We start from the raw sequence: 12405 nt of genomic DNA, 5'->3' as shown, positions 1-12405 counted from the left end.
AAATGTCTTTACTGAAATTGCTCACATACAGGAATGCAGGGATGACTTCAAATGATCCAAACCTGCCACGAAAACAACAAAAAAAATCACAATTAAGAGATAAGCGAAAACAACCTGAATTAATTATTTGTAATATTTAAGAATATAATGTTATGTTGTTAATTTCTCATTTTATTTAGTTATAACTGTGATTCAATGCTGCTGACGCATGTGTGTTTGGCCCAACGATCTTTGTTTTTATGGCCTACACAGGAAAAGGAACGCTACCGGGATCCCATTCGAGAGCTCCTCAAGGCTCTCCTGGCATTCGGTTGGAAGTTGGAGCTGAGTGACTCATCGCAGCGCTCAAACGCACCCATTGCAGCTGTAAGCGTGATTTCCTTTGAGACTGATTTTGGTTAGCTGCTCAGCAGTTTTCTTTTGTAGTTACTTGGTACATAATTTCTGCAATAATGGCAGCTTGCAATAATAATATATGCAGCAATATACAGTAATAAATGCTAAGTCAGTTAATCAACTTAGAAAACAAGCTGCTTTTTCTAGTTACGATTGCTCAAATTTAAGGATGAAGAAACGTCAATGAAGTCAATGAAGAAAGAGAGTGGTTACTCTATAGATGAGATTCCGTAGAGTATGAAAGCTAATAACAATTAGGTTTTAGTTTGAGGCACTTATCCTAAACTTGGTGGTTGCTAGTGTCATGAATTCAGCAAGTTGTTCGGGGCGTTTTTGTATTTAGCATAGGTTTGTGAGTTGAGGTGCCAAGCTTACCAAACTTATGTTCATGGATTTAGTCTGATTGCACTGTGCCAATTCGCATAAAATAAATAAGCTGAGTTTTCTACAGCAGTCGGCATCATTCACGATTTCACCCATTAAATATCTTTGTAGACGCCATTGTAGCCATTAGCATGGCTGCATAACAGAATGACCACTTTAGACTCAACACCACAAAGCTCCAGGAAAAGAGTCAAGTTCTTTGTATGCCAACCGTTCTTTGGCACACTCCTATGTTGTACGGGGATCATAGTTTGACTGGTCTCCTGATATGTGACCCAACGTTTGTTCAAAATTTGTGATAACCATACAGAATCCTTCCCTTTAGAAAGGTAAATTTTGTTGATAAGTTCGTAATGGTCATCGTGGTGTATGCACTTATTCATTTTCACCACTTTTTGCGTCTCTCTTTTGCTCATGCAGCAAGCCCAGTCACCAATGGCCTACATGCCAACACCTGTGGACATGTCAACGCTGACACTCAACAAAGATATGATGGTAAGCGATGGAGCACTTATTCACAGTTCCCCTCTTATACGTTTTATATGTGTTTTTATTGCAATAGCCATTATAGGGACACTCCAGTCGAATTGCTGCCGTCGTCGTGATGTTCCGCTTGAAGTCCCGTGTGCAATAAGATCCTGTTGTGCCCTGTGGCATTGCATGCTTAGATGCGAGGGAAAGCGTGACAGGATGAGCTTAGGATGATGGTGGCTCAATATGTGCCATCTTCCTGCTCGCCCAGTGTTGTATGTGAAAGATGGGGGGGTAGGGGTGGAGTTGAAGGAGGCAGGTGGGCAAACTAGGCTGGCCACTTGACCTGCTACATGTGGCATGGCTGAGCGGGGCCATGGCCGCCCCATACTGAAGCTATCTGTGGCGGGTACTTTGTGCGTTCTTGGGCAAGCGCGAAAGAGGAGTCCCACTGCAGTGCGCGCCTCGTACCTAACTCGTTTTGATGTTGGCAATACTTCACGTGGCCGGATTGATTCAGTGCTAATTTACCACGGTCGACAGTAATAATGAGGTGGGTTGTGCTTAATCTCTTTTTCAGAAAAACTACCATAATGGCTCACGTGATATGACTTAATGGCATGGTTGTAGCACCAGTTTTAGGCAAGCATGGTGGGAACTCAAATTCTGTCACTTTTTATCGCTTTTGACAAGTTGAGGTCATCATGAACCCTAAAACGTTAAGGCTTTGCTGGCATGTGAGCAAAATGGGCCTCTGAATGAAATGCCAGTAAGCGTGGTGATGTGGGACTGAACGTGAGTACGAGCGTGACTGAGTGCCGGTAGAAGTGAATGGAAGGAACTATGAAGGCAACTGAGTGTTAAGAAGTAAGCTCAATCTCAATAATTAGAATTCAAAGCAACCTGAAAATTTTTTTGAATATAACAGAATCTGAATTAAAAAAAAGCTTGTTGAACAAATAACTTACATTTGCACTGATCTAGCACGGGTGACTAGTTCCGGAAGTGTACCTTCACGGCAATGCGGCACGTGCTGCTACGAGGCCACAGGCAAATTTTTTTCAGCTGTGAAGCCACACCTCAGCACAAAATTCGCATGTAACTCGTACTTCAACTGTATTGTTCAATTTAAACATTTTTTATGCGGCTTATATGTGCAGAAATATGACACTTGCAACAAGTGACGGGAGCAGCAACCATTGCACATTCACACTGCCGGATTGAAAGCACCGCTGTGTGAGTTTGCATGCTGCTGAAAGCACGGTCAGTTGGTCCAAGAGCGCGGTCGGCAAAAAATGAAAAACTAGTTTTTGCAATGTATTTCTCTCGTCGGTCTCTGAACGTTACCTTGTTGGTCTTCTTATGGTGAAAGGCTGCCAGAGGGATACTTGAGTCGATCAAGTTCGTACAGAAATTTCCTGAACCAGGCAATATCGTCAACCCTAGAAGTAATTCGAAAGCAATGTGTCGCTTGTCAGCCTCTGCTGCTTCAAGTTTGCTGCTGCGTGCGCCTGCTGTATTTAGAGTTGCATCTAAAGTCTTCATTAATGCATCATTAATGAAGTGCATATGTACCCAAGATATGCATGATATTCCCGTCCCTTCTCTTCCCAGAGCCGTCACTGCAGAAATTTTTTGAATTTTAGTGTTCCCAGGTTGGCAACTATGTATAAATGCAACGCGATGCTACGAAAGCTTGGTACATTTAAGTGAATTGGAACTTATCCCTCTTGTGAAACTTTTTTCACTGTGCAGATTTCTGAAGCATCTATTGCTCATCTCTCTCTCTATTTGTCTTGTTGCCTTTCCTTCACAATTTTTCAAATTGCACATTTCTTGCACCATAGTGCCTGTCATGTTCACTGAATGTGGAAAACATTATTGGCCATTTTGTTTGCATGTGAGAGCAGAACATTCATGAATTTACGGCAGAAAACCTTAGTCCAAAGAAAAAAACGGTTTACCACAGAAAAGATGTCCCTTAATTGTGAATGACCATCCAAATGTTGTAGTGCTCTATGCACAGCACCAGGCATGAATGAGCACGTTTTCGATGGCAAAAAGAGGGGATTACAGCAATCAGTATAGGAAAGACGTGCATTTTTTAAATTGCAGATATATTACAGGGCCCTCTTGATGTGCAGTGTAATATAGTATTTAATAACTTAAGATCTGTGTCAATTGCCATACTTCAAAATTTTTTCAGACAATGTCTGAGCGGCTGGCCGAGAACACACACGACATCTGGGCCAAGAAAATGAAGGAAGAGCTGGACGCTGTCGGTGCGTATCGAATCTACAGTTCTCTTGTGTCGCATTTCTTGATGTTTTTTTATAGATATTTAAAGGTTTTTATTGAGATTTATGTTCTGTAAAATGTAGGCTGTGAACTGATCCTCTGTTATTGCTGCGTCTACAGGTGGTGGCATACATGCACAGCTGGTGCCATACGACCTGCTCACTGACCGGGAAAAGCACAAAAACCGAGACCGTGCGCAAGAGTTCCTCAAGTTTCTTCAGTATGAGGGCTACCGTGTTTCAAGGCAAGTCGTGGACGATGTGCAAGCACAGGGCACCATTGACCTTCCTACAGCCATTGGAAAGTTTTAGGCTGTCCGTAAATGGGGGGGGAGGTGTTGTAGTTTATGCAGTACCGGGCTATCAGAGGGATGTGTATGAACAGCCGATTTGGTAGTGCCCATCTTTTGCTGCAGAGAAAACACAGCTTTATTACAGTGGCATAGCATATTGTACTTAACTGCTGGCGTAAAGTGCAGCAGCAACGTGTCCGCTAATATGGCGTCCTTCATTATTTTCCTTTTACAAAAACACTCAAGTAACACAAAAGTGCTTCCAACATGTTGTAGCTGAACAAAGTATCACAAGGCACCGCTACCAGCATTGCTACTGCCATGCACGTATCTGCTTACCGGTTATTCCACAAAAAAACATGTTTATTGACAAGTTAAAACTATCTAATAACGCTCCTTCCATAGCTTTCAAAGTGTAGGGAACGTGCAAGGCATTCGCTGGTGGTTAAAGAAACCTTGCAACTGATGCTGAGTTTTGACTTATAACCTTTCAGTCCTCGTTGAGCTTGGTCAAATTTATTCGCACATCTGTGGGAATTGCTACTTTGTCTTGTGCAGCAAGGCCCTGCGTCGCCGTGAACGGGGAGGGGCCCCAAGCGAGGAGCCACAAGCCCCCGGGCAAGGCCAGGCCCCAGGACAGGAACGCCGCTTTGCCAGCTCCCTGCTGGAGAAGCTGCTGCAGTACCTGGACATGGCCGCGATAAACCTCAAGGTTCTGAGGCCCAGCGTGCCCTTCAGCCGCCGGACAAGCTTCAAGACCTCCAGCCGGGACGTCAAGTTCTTCAGCAAGGTGGGCAGAAGGAGAGAGGCTTACTCCGTTTTCCATTCTTCGTACTCGAAGCCCTTTACTCCACATTTTCGTTGTCTGTGTGTCCAATCGCACATAATAGAAATGCACTAGACTTCCGTTATTTCAACCACTTTAACTTGATCCCAACCGAAGGGCCCGGCCGGTGCCCATGCATATATTGGGCTTGAACTTTCGTTATTTCGATCCTAAATTTAGCCTCAGTGAATAATTCGAACTTCACAACTCAGCACACACATGATTGGGCCTCGTGGTGTCCCCAATAGTGATGCTTTTAGTGGCAGCATCTGTATCGGCGGAGCTTAGGGGACAGTGACCGCATTGAACACACATTGTCTTTTCTTTAAAATGCCTATTTTCGGCCTACGCTAGGAGAATTCAAGCAATAACTACAGCTAACAATGTATGGGGGCGGTATTTATCTGATTATAATGCGAGCCTTTCTTTTCCCTAAGAAAATTGGGCTGGAAATTGTGTGAGCAGTGCAATCGGTGCAACCAATACCACCTTTGAGTTGCTCCTATGCATTTCCGCATAACATTGATGTATTGCGGCAAAGCTACTCTTAAATAATCAAGTGGCGAGCCTGACTTCAGGAAATCGTGCAACACATAAACCCTTGCCAGTATTTTTTGTTTTTTTTCCCTAAAAATTACATGATTTCTACTTTGTTTAGAAGCTTTAATGTCAGTTCTACGTTAGTTTTCTGCTTTTAGCACCTATAAAGTGAGCACATGTTTGATTCGGGGGCGTGTTAGGATAGGGCAAATACTGCCAGATGAATTGGCAATGTGTTCTGGCATTTTTTCTACATCTTGTTCAATTTGACCCACCAGATAATTCAATGAATTTTGTTGGTCCCACGAAGGTCGAGTTAACGAAAGTCGAACGTGTTGTGCGTATATAGGAGCAGGTCCCAGGGTTTAACCACCTTATGTGATACCTCCTTTGCAAGTACAATGAGAGAAATGCCTATAATAAAACAGCGCAAACCAAAGAAAGGCCAGAATAAATACATATGTAACCGTGTCAAAGTACAAAAGTTTAATAAGCTGACACAAGAAAATGTTCACAGGCAGATGGGAATAGTCATGGTTAAAAATGTTTTAATTTTCTCCTAAACATTTCTAAGGAAGTTACATATTTCATTTGTGGTTGTTAGTGACCTCATATCATTGCACTAATAGACACATGACCCATTGGTAGCACTATACCTGCTGGGGGAGTTCTGTGCATTCCATTGAAAGTGGATGTGGAGTGGATTGAAAGTGGATTGAAGTGGATGGGTGTGTCCTTTTGAATGTGGATGCCCTGTTATGCTCACAACATAGCGTAGAAAGGTCAGCTAAACTGAAAGTTCCACCTGACCTCTGCAGGATTAGGTGTACTGAATTGCCACAAAACGTGGTGCTGGTTGCATACTGTCGTTTAGAATGCACAGACGTTGAAGCTCCCTGCCCATGTTGTCTAAATGCTTTTTCGGGAGAAAGGAAGAGCGAAGCTTCCTATCTCTACTACATTGTTTTGTTTGAAAGTGTCAACTTCACTGAAAGGTGCACAATACAGCAAAGCAGAATTGGGGAGGGGGCTCAATTCTGCTTGCAAAGGCTTCTATTGAACTGCTGTCCAAATGATATGCCATGGTAGTCATAATGGAAAGTCGGCACTCTGGCTCATTAATTCCAGCCCAGCAGTCTGTGCCGTGGTGTTATTAGTAAACAATCTGCATGTTACACTTTCATTTGGAAAAACTGGCAAGCTGCCCAGATTTTGACGAAAGCCATGTAACGCAAGACAGGGGATAAAGAGCACAGCACAGCTTGAAAGTGGTTTCTTGCGCATGCGTGTTTCTGTGTTTATCAGTTTTTCCTGAGAAATTCTGTCACACTTTGTTTCCTCTTCATCCAGGTGGTGTTGCCATTGATGGAGAAGGTGTTTGTGGCTCACCGGGCATTCTTCCTGATGTCACCGACCGCCACTTCCACAGTTGGCACGGCCACCATACGTGAGAAGGAGATGGTCGCAAGGTGGGTTGATGTTGAGGTCGTGGTGGGTGTTGAATGCACCAGAGCTCCTTGGTGATCATAATGCTGCTCTGGGCTGCTTTCCTGTACGTGTTCGAAAGGCCGAGGTTTGGTTTCACCTTGTGCAATTGGCCTAGATTGACCTAGGCCGCGATACCGGCACGACCTGGACGATTGCGTGAGGTCAAACCGAACGTCGGCTTTTCGAATGTGTACAAGATAGCGGCCCTGGATACTGGTTTTGCTCATGCTTTGTCAAGGAGATTAACCCGTACCAACTGGCTCAATTCGACATACTCCTAAATGGATAATGGTAAATATTTTACTGTTGTTGGTACAGCTTTGGCAGGGCTACAAGAAGTTAGAGCAAATAATAAATGTGAGAGTATTACCCACTTGTGTGAAAATACTACTTTGCGTTATCGTGTGTTTGTCTCTTTTATGTACATGCCTGCTGTAATTTCTTACGCTTCTGTTTTGGCATTATCGATTTGTGGTGGCGCTCCGTGGTAGATGCTTAAGTAAGAAAGGGTCGAGAGCCTTGTGTCTCCGACACAAGCCTTTCTTTTCACGTCGGAGACAGTGCGTAATATCAGAGTGCAAACTGATCAAATGAAGTGAAAACAATGAATTACAATGGCCATGTTTACCTGTTCATAAGCAATTGAATTAAAATTCAGTATAATTAATGCCAGATAATTTGAAAACTGGTCTTGTCCGCCATCTCAGCACCATGTGATAGGTGTTCAGCAAAAATGCGCTTCTTGATCAAAATAAAACGTGCACTTGCATAAGACTAAAGGAAACAAACCTTAGGCAAGTATTCATTTTATTTTTATCCTGCACTTCAGGCTGGCAAGCTTTCATCAAACATTAGACTAAATGCATTTCCTGGGTCAGTTTTCAACGGGACTGCACCCTTCACATTGTGGTGGAAAAATATGATTTCCTTGCCCTGTGTACCCTCAATGATTTGACGTCTCATCCTGTTAGGTGAGGTTCCTGTTCCAGACAAACAGTATGTATGGCAGACAGTGACATTCACGATTATATCTCAAGCACAAGGCACATGTATATTTTATTTTGTAACATGTCTTCAAGCTGGTTTTGTAAAACAACTAGTGGTAGCAACTGTCAGTGGTACTTTTCTGTGCATCGGTCACAATGCAATAGCACTACTTCCAGCAGCACCTGTATATCAAGAGTTCTCCTAAATTGTGGAGCCCCTCAATCACGCATTGCCTTTCACATTTTATCGTGCTATACCTGGCCACAAATGGAAGAAGATAAGTTACTTAAGAAGTAATTAAATTAGCTGCATCAGGTTAAGTAGCAAGAGTTGTGGCTTAGCCACCCTGACTCTGTTTACAGCCAGCCATATCCTGTGTCCCTGTGCTTCAAGTCGTTGAATAATTTGCCGTTGTGCTGCAATCTGCTGGCCTCCTGGTTAGCTCAAACTGTAGAGCAACTGTGCCGGAAAGGCATTGGTCCGAGGTTTGATTCCCGGACGGGGGCAAATTTTCCTTCAGATCACAAGCTTTCCTCCAGCTTTTGAGAAACCGATACGAGTTTTCGCTGTAGCTCAAAGCTGCTCTGGTGGGGACGACACAACCTCCACTTTTACATGTAAATCTTATAGGTGGTCATAAAAGGTGTGTAGCATGCGTCTTATGCTTGGTGTAGGTGCTCCATATTGTGTTAAGTTTGAAACACTGCAAGTCTGGGGCTCACACCTGTGTCTTAAATTTTCTCACTGCCTTGCTTTTCTTTTCGCGCAGCCTGTTCTGCAAGCTGGGTGGTCTGCTGAGAGCTAAATTCAGCATTTTTGGCAATGAGTGCAAGCTCGCTGTCTCCTGCCTACAGGTGCTCATTCGTGCAACAGATGCAAAGTAAGTGACGGTTGTAGCACTGGCTTGTTAATTAGTCAAAGTTGGGGACATTGTCTTTCTGGCAAAAATTTGTTTGTGGAAAGTGTATTCATGTGTGAAAGGTCTTACGGAGACATGCTAGGGAAACTGATTTTCTTCAAAAGATGCTGTAGTGTGTTGGTTAAATGGCTTCAGAAAAGGACCATGAATACAAGAGCAGCACAGAAGCTAATAAGGTGTTGCTAAGTCGGATTCTCTCTCTCAATTCAGGAATTCACAGTGAAAAGAACAATAAATGAAGAGGGACGCATATGAACACCAATTTTTGACTTGTACATATATTTCAAATGGCATATAACATACGTATATGGATACATGATCATTTTGCTACTATTTACCAATGAATATTATGTCATTCTAGGCTGCAAAAAATAATTGAAGATGAAATAATATATGAACGTGAGGTGAACAAATTCCTGTGCTTTCTATATAGACAGCTCTTCATTAAAAAGTGCTGTGGGAGGCTTGCTGGCAGACCCTTTTCTAGTGGTAACTGTAGCTTTTATCATCCATGTATGATCCTCGGTCTGCTTTGCAATTAGTACCATTGTGTCTTCGAAGAATTGAATGCGGCCACATGAATATGCACTGCAAAGTTTGAAAAATGACTCCTTTTCTTTCTGGATTTTCAGATGGCATTCTTCTAGCTGCACATTGATGTGCTTGAAGAGAATGTTCTAATGAGTGGACTCACAAACACACCCATATATTTATGTGCATGTGAAATTGCAGTGTGTTCATTACTTATACTGATTAATCACCGCAGCACATCTCACTCGATTCTATGCAAACCATTAGTCAGCCATTTTTCTTGGAGCGCCCTGGAGAGGAGAGCTAGCACAGCATGTTTTTCTAGGAGGAGCCTTTCTTGTATTCTCACATTGCAACTAAAGGAAGAACTGTGAGCTTTACACTGTGTGCGGACAAATGTTCGGCTGAGCCTGTGTTTATCAAACTTAAATGAAATTGCAATGTAGTGCCGTGTTGTTGGGGATTCAACATTGCCCGCATAAACATAGCCTGATTTGACCGCCTTTGCCCCTCTCTGATAATTTGCTGTTATAGTGACAGACTATGGCATCACTAAGTCATACTTCATCTATGGCCTGCAGACCACATGGTTTTCATCAGCAGAACTTTGTTCTAATATTCAGCTTACAGTATATGTGGCACTGGCAAGTTGAAAGCTATCTTTGCTTACTCCTCCTGGAAACTGTCTTTGATTGCTCATTGAGACGCTAGGCCTGAGTTCTGGGAGGTGCCAGTTTAGGTAGGCTTCAGAAAGTAGTCTGCACATGAGACATCCGCATGCAAGATATCATCACTATCAGTCTGGCAGTACCTGCTATACAGAGACGTTTCGACAGAAACGTCCATTGAAGAAAAATATACACTTTGTGCAGGCATGGAACATCATGTTATTTCATCAATTGAAGCTGTAGGCAGATGGAGCCGGAATGAACATGCAGCACTCCTATACTTTCAAATACAATTATCAAACAAATATTTAATTTGGCAGTTGGTAACGACTATCAAAATCGGCGTTTTTCTGTTATTGCTTGATCGCGGAGTATTCTATCGTTAATAGTCTCTGACGCCAAGCACCTGCCTATATGCAGCGTAGCTGCATCTGAAACCTATTAGTGTAAAACACTGAAATGTGAAATGCACAGTTCAGCAAAGTATGATAGGGAATAGCTGATTAATGCCAAAAGACTAATTAGGCTAATGTATAACTCGTAGCTTTCATTGTCTAGTGCTATAGCAAACAACAAAACTACCTGCACGAAGCTACGTGTCAAAGGTTCAGCCTCTAGGCACTTGCTGAGCTTCGGTGCAAAAGCAAAGGCAGTTTCAGCTGCTGAGTATGACTCGAGTATTCCTCGTCATATTTGACTGCATTGTACATTAAGTGCATTTTGCTCCACTGAGTGCGCCCATTTCCTCCAATGCTGTTGTCTGTCGTACAGGGCCATAGTGAAGAACTGTCCTGACTTTGTAAAGACCTCGATGTTGACTTACTTCAACAATGTGGCTGACGACCTGGCCCAGACACTGGTGAACCTGGAGCAAGGCCGCTACAGCCACTTGCGTGGCACGACGATGAAGACTTCATCGTCGCTCAACTATGTCCAACTCGTGTTGCTACCTGTGCTCACAGCATTGTTTGATCACCTGGCCGCCAATGAGTTCGGCAGTGACCTGTTGCGTGAGTCTGTCAGATGCACCTTCTAGTTGGAATTAAGCTCACCTTGCCAGTAGTAAAGTTTGCTCATGACGGGTTTGTACTGAGGTGAGGTTTACTGCCACCTACCGTGACGACTCAGCAGCTCTTATAACCTGCTGGCTGAAAGTATGCAGGCTCGCTCATACCCATTGTGGCCATGTTCTGATGGAGGTTGAGCACGCCATTGCTCATTCTAAAAACACAGGTTGTCAGTCTAGAGTCTAGAGACATGATCCATCTATAGGCCATGCGTAGATTTTAGATGTAGAAATCGGTCACCAGTGAGCTGTAGTACATTGTCTGCATACAAAAGTGGTGGCTTACTTTAAGTGTGCAAACCTTTCAGTATTTCATTCAGTATTTCATTTCATTGTAATTTCATTTTATTTCAGTATTTCATTGCATTCAGTATTTTCAGTATTGTAGGAACTGCTAACTCAAAACACATTGGGCACCTGATTTGTGCAATTCAGTTATGCTTTTTGTATGAGTCAAACCGCCTGTTCTGTTGACATCAAACATGTGCACGAGGGATAGGTTTCATGGCATGAGACGTCATAGTATGACAATGCATAATTTGGCCTTATGCCACCTAGATTTGTCAGCTACATAAGAGATGGACTTTTCGCAAAGATATTTGAGCTGGTGACCAATTGAAATCGGGCAAACAAGCTGATAGCCCTCATGAAACAAGCCCAGAATTTAAACAGAATAGTACTTTATTAAAAAGTCGCAGTTTCACTCTAAAGGCAAAGCATCGATTCCGATAGCAAACTAGTGGACAGCTAGCTATACAAAGTAAGGTTAGTAGTTTAATCTGCCGTGTAAACTTGTAAACGAAGGCATATTAGGTAAATTAACAAGCACGATGTCCCGCATGCACGAACAAACATGAACACATCTCACTCTATGACCATGGAAACTCATCAAAATGCTGGAGTGAGGAAGCGCGGCAGCAGTAGCGAGCGAATTGACCTTAGTGCTGCGTCTCGCATCAATACGAACTAAGCCGCGACAACACAGTGCGTGGCCGGACTCTGTCCCCATCGCAAGTAGCTTTCAAAATACAGTGGCCCGGGAACACGCGCGGGGCTGCCGGGGCCTACCCTCCCTCCAGATCGGTGCATGCGACGGAAGACGGCGTGCTTCCCCTCAGCTTCCTGTATTCCGTCTCAATACATGCTTGGAGAGGTGGCTGGATTTTTTAAAACTGGAGGAGGATCAGTGGAAAACTGCAATAACTGGTCAGCATCAAATATATTATGATGTTCCTTTGTATCAAGCAATCAAGGTTGATAGTTTTTAGAGTGTATTCATTGTTCCTGACAAAAGTTACCTAAATACTTCAATGCATCTGTGGAGGTTAGTATGAAAAGTGACAATGTGAAGAGACTTGTGAAGATGTGAATAGAATACAATTGAACCTTCTTGTAATGAGCATGGATATACACATTATCAGATAGGATGAAGTTAATCTAAAATATTTCTTGTGACCGTGAATGTGTAATGACTATGTGCCTATGACATATATCAGATATAACAAACCTTTTTCCAATGTCAGGTGCGACTTCACTATA

At 43.0% G+C, this 12405-nt stretch overlaps 1 protein-coding gene across 2 annotated transcripts in view; it reads left to right on the top strand.

Moving 5' to 3' along the window:
• RyR (Ryanodine receptor) overlaps positions 1 to 12405 on the top strand; it is a 313565-nt gene that overhangs the window by 203992 nt on the left and 97168 nt on the right. For both annotated transcript variants that reach the window (XM_075673606.1, XM_075673605.1), the window contains exons 66-73: positions 253 to 366; positions 1201 to 1275; positions 3458 to 3533; positions 3670 to 3793; positions 4400 to 4631; positions 6558 to 6676; positions 8452 to 8562; positions 10572 to 10810. In XM_075673606.1, coding sequence (XP_075529721.1) covers positions 253 to 366; positions 1201 to 1275; positions 3458 to 3533; positions 3670 to 3793; positions 4400 to 4631; positions 6558 to 6676; positions 8452 to 8562; positions 10572 to 10810 — 1090 coding nt within the window. The remainder of the gene's footprint in view (positions 1 to 252; positions 367 to 1200; positions 1276 to 3457; positions 3534 to 3669; positions 3794 to 4399; positions 4632 to 6557; positions 6677 to 8451; positions 8563 to 10571; positions 10811 to 12405) is intronic.

The sequence above is a fragment of the Dermacentor variabilis genome, chromosome 11 (genome assembly GCF_050947875.1).
Source record: "Dermacentor variabilis isolate Ectoservices chromosome 11, ASM5094787v1, whole genome shotgun sequence".
Lineage (NCBI taxonomy): Eukaryota > Metazoa > Arthropoda > Arachnida > Ixodida > Ixodidae > Dermacentor > Dermacentor variabilis.
The sequence above is the reverse complement of the archived record's forward strand: the minus strand, read 5'-3'. Positions and strand labels throughout refer to the sequence as shown.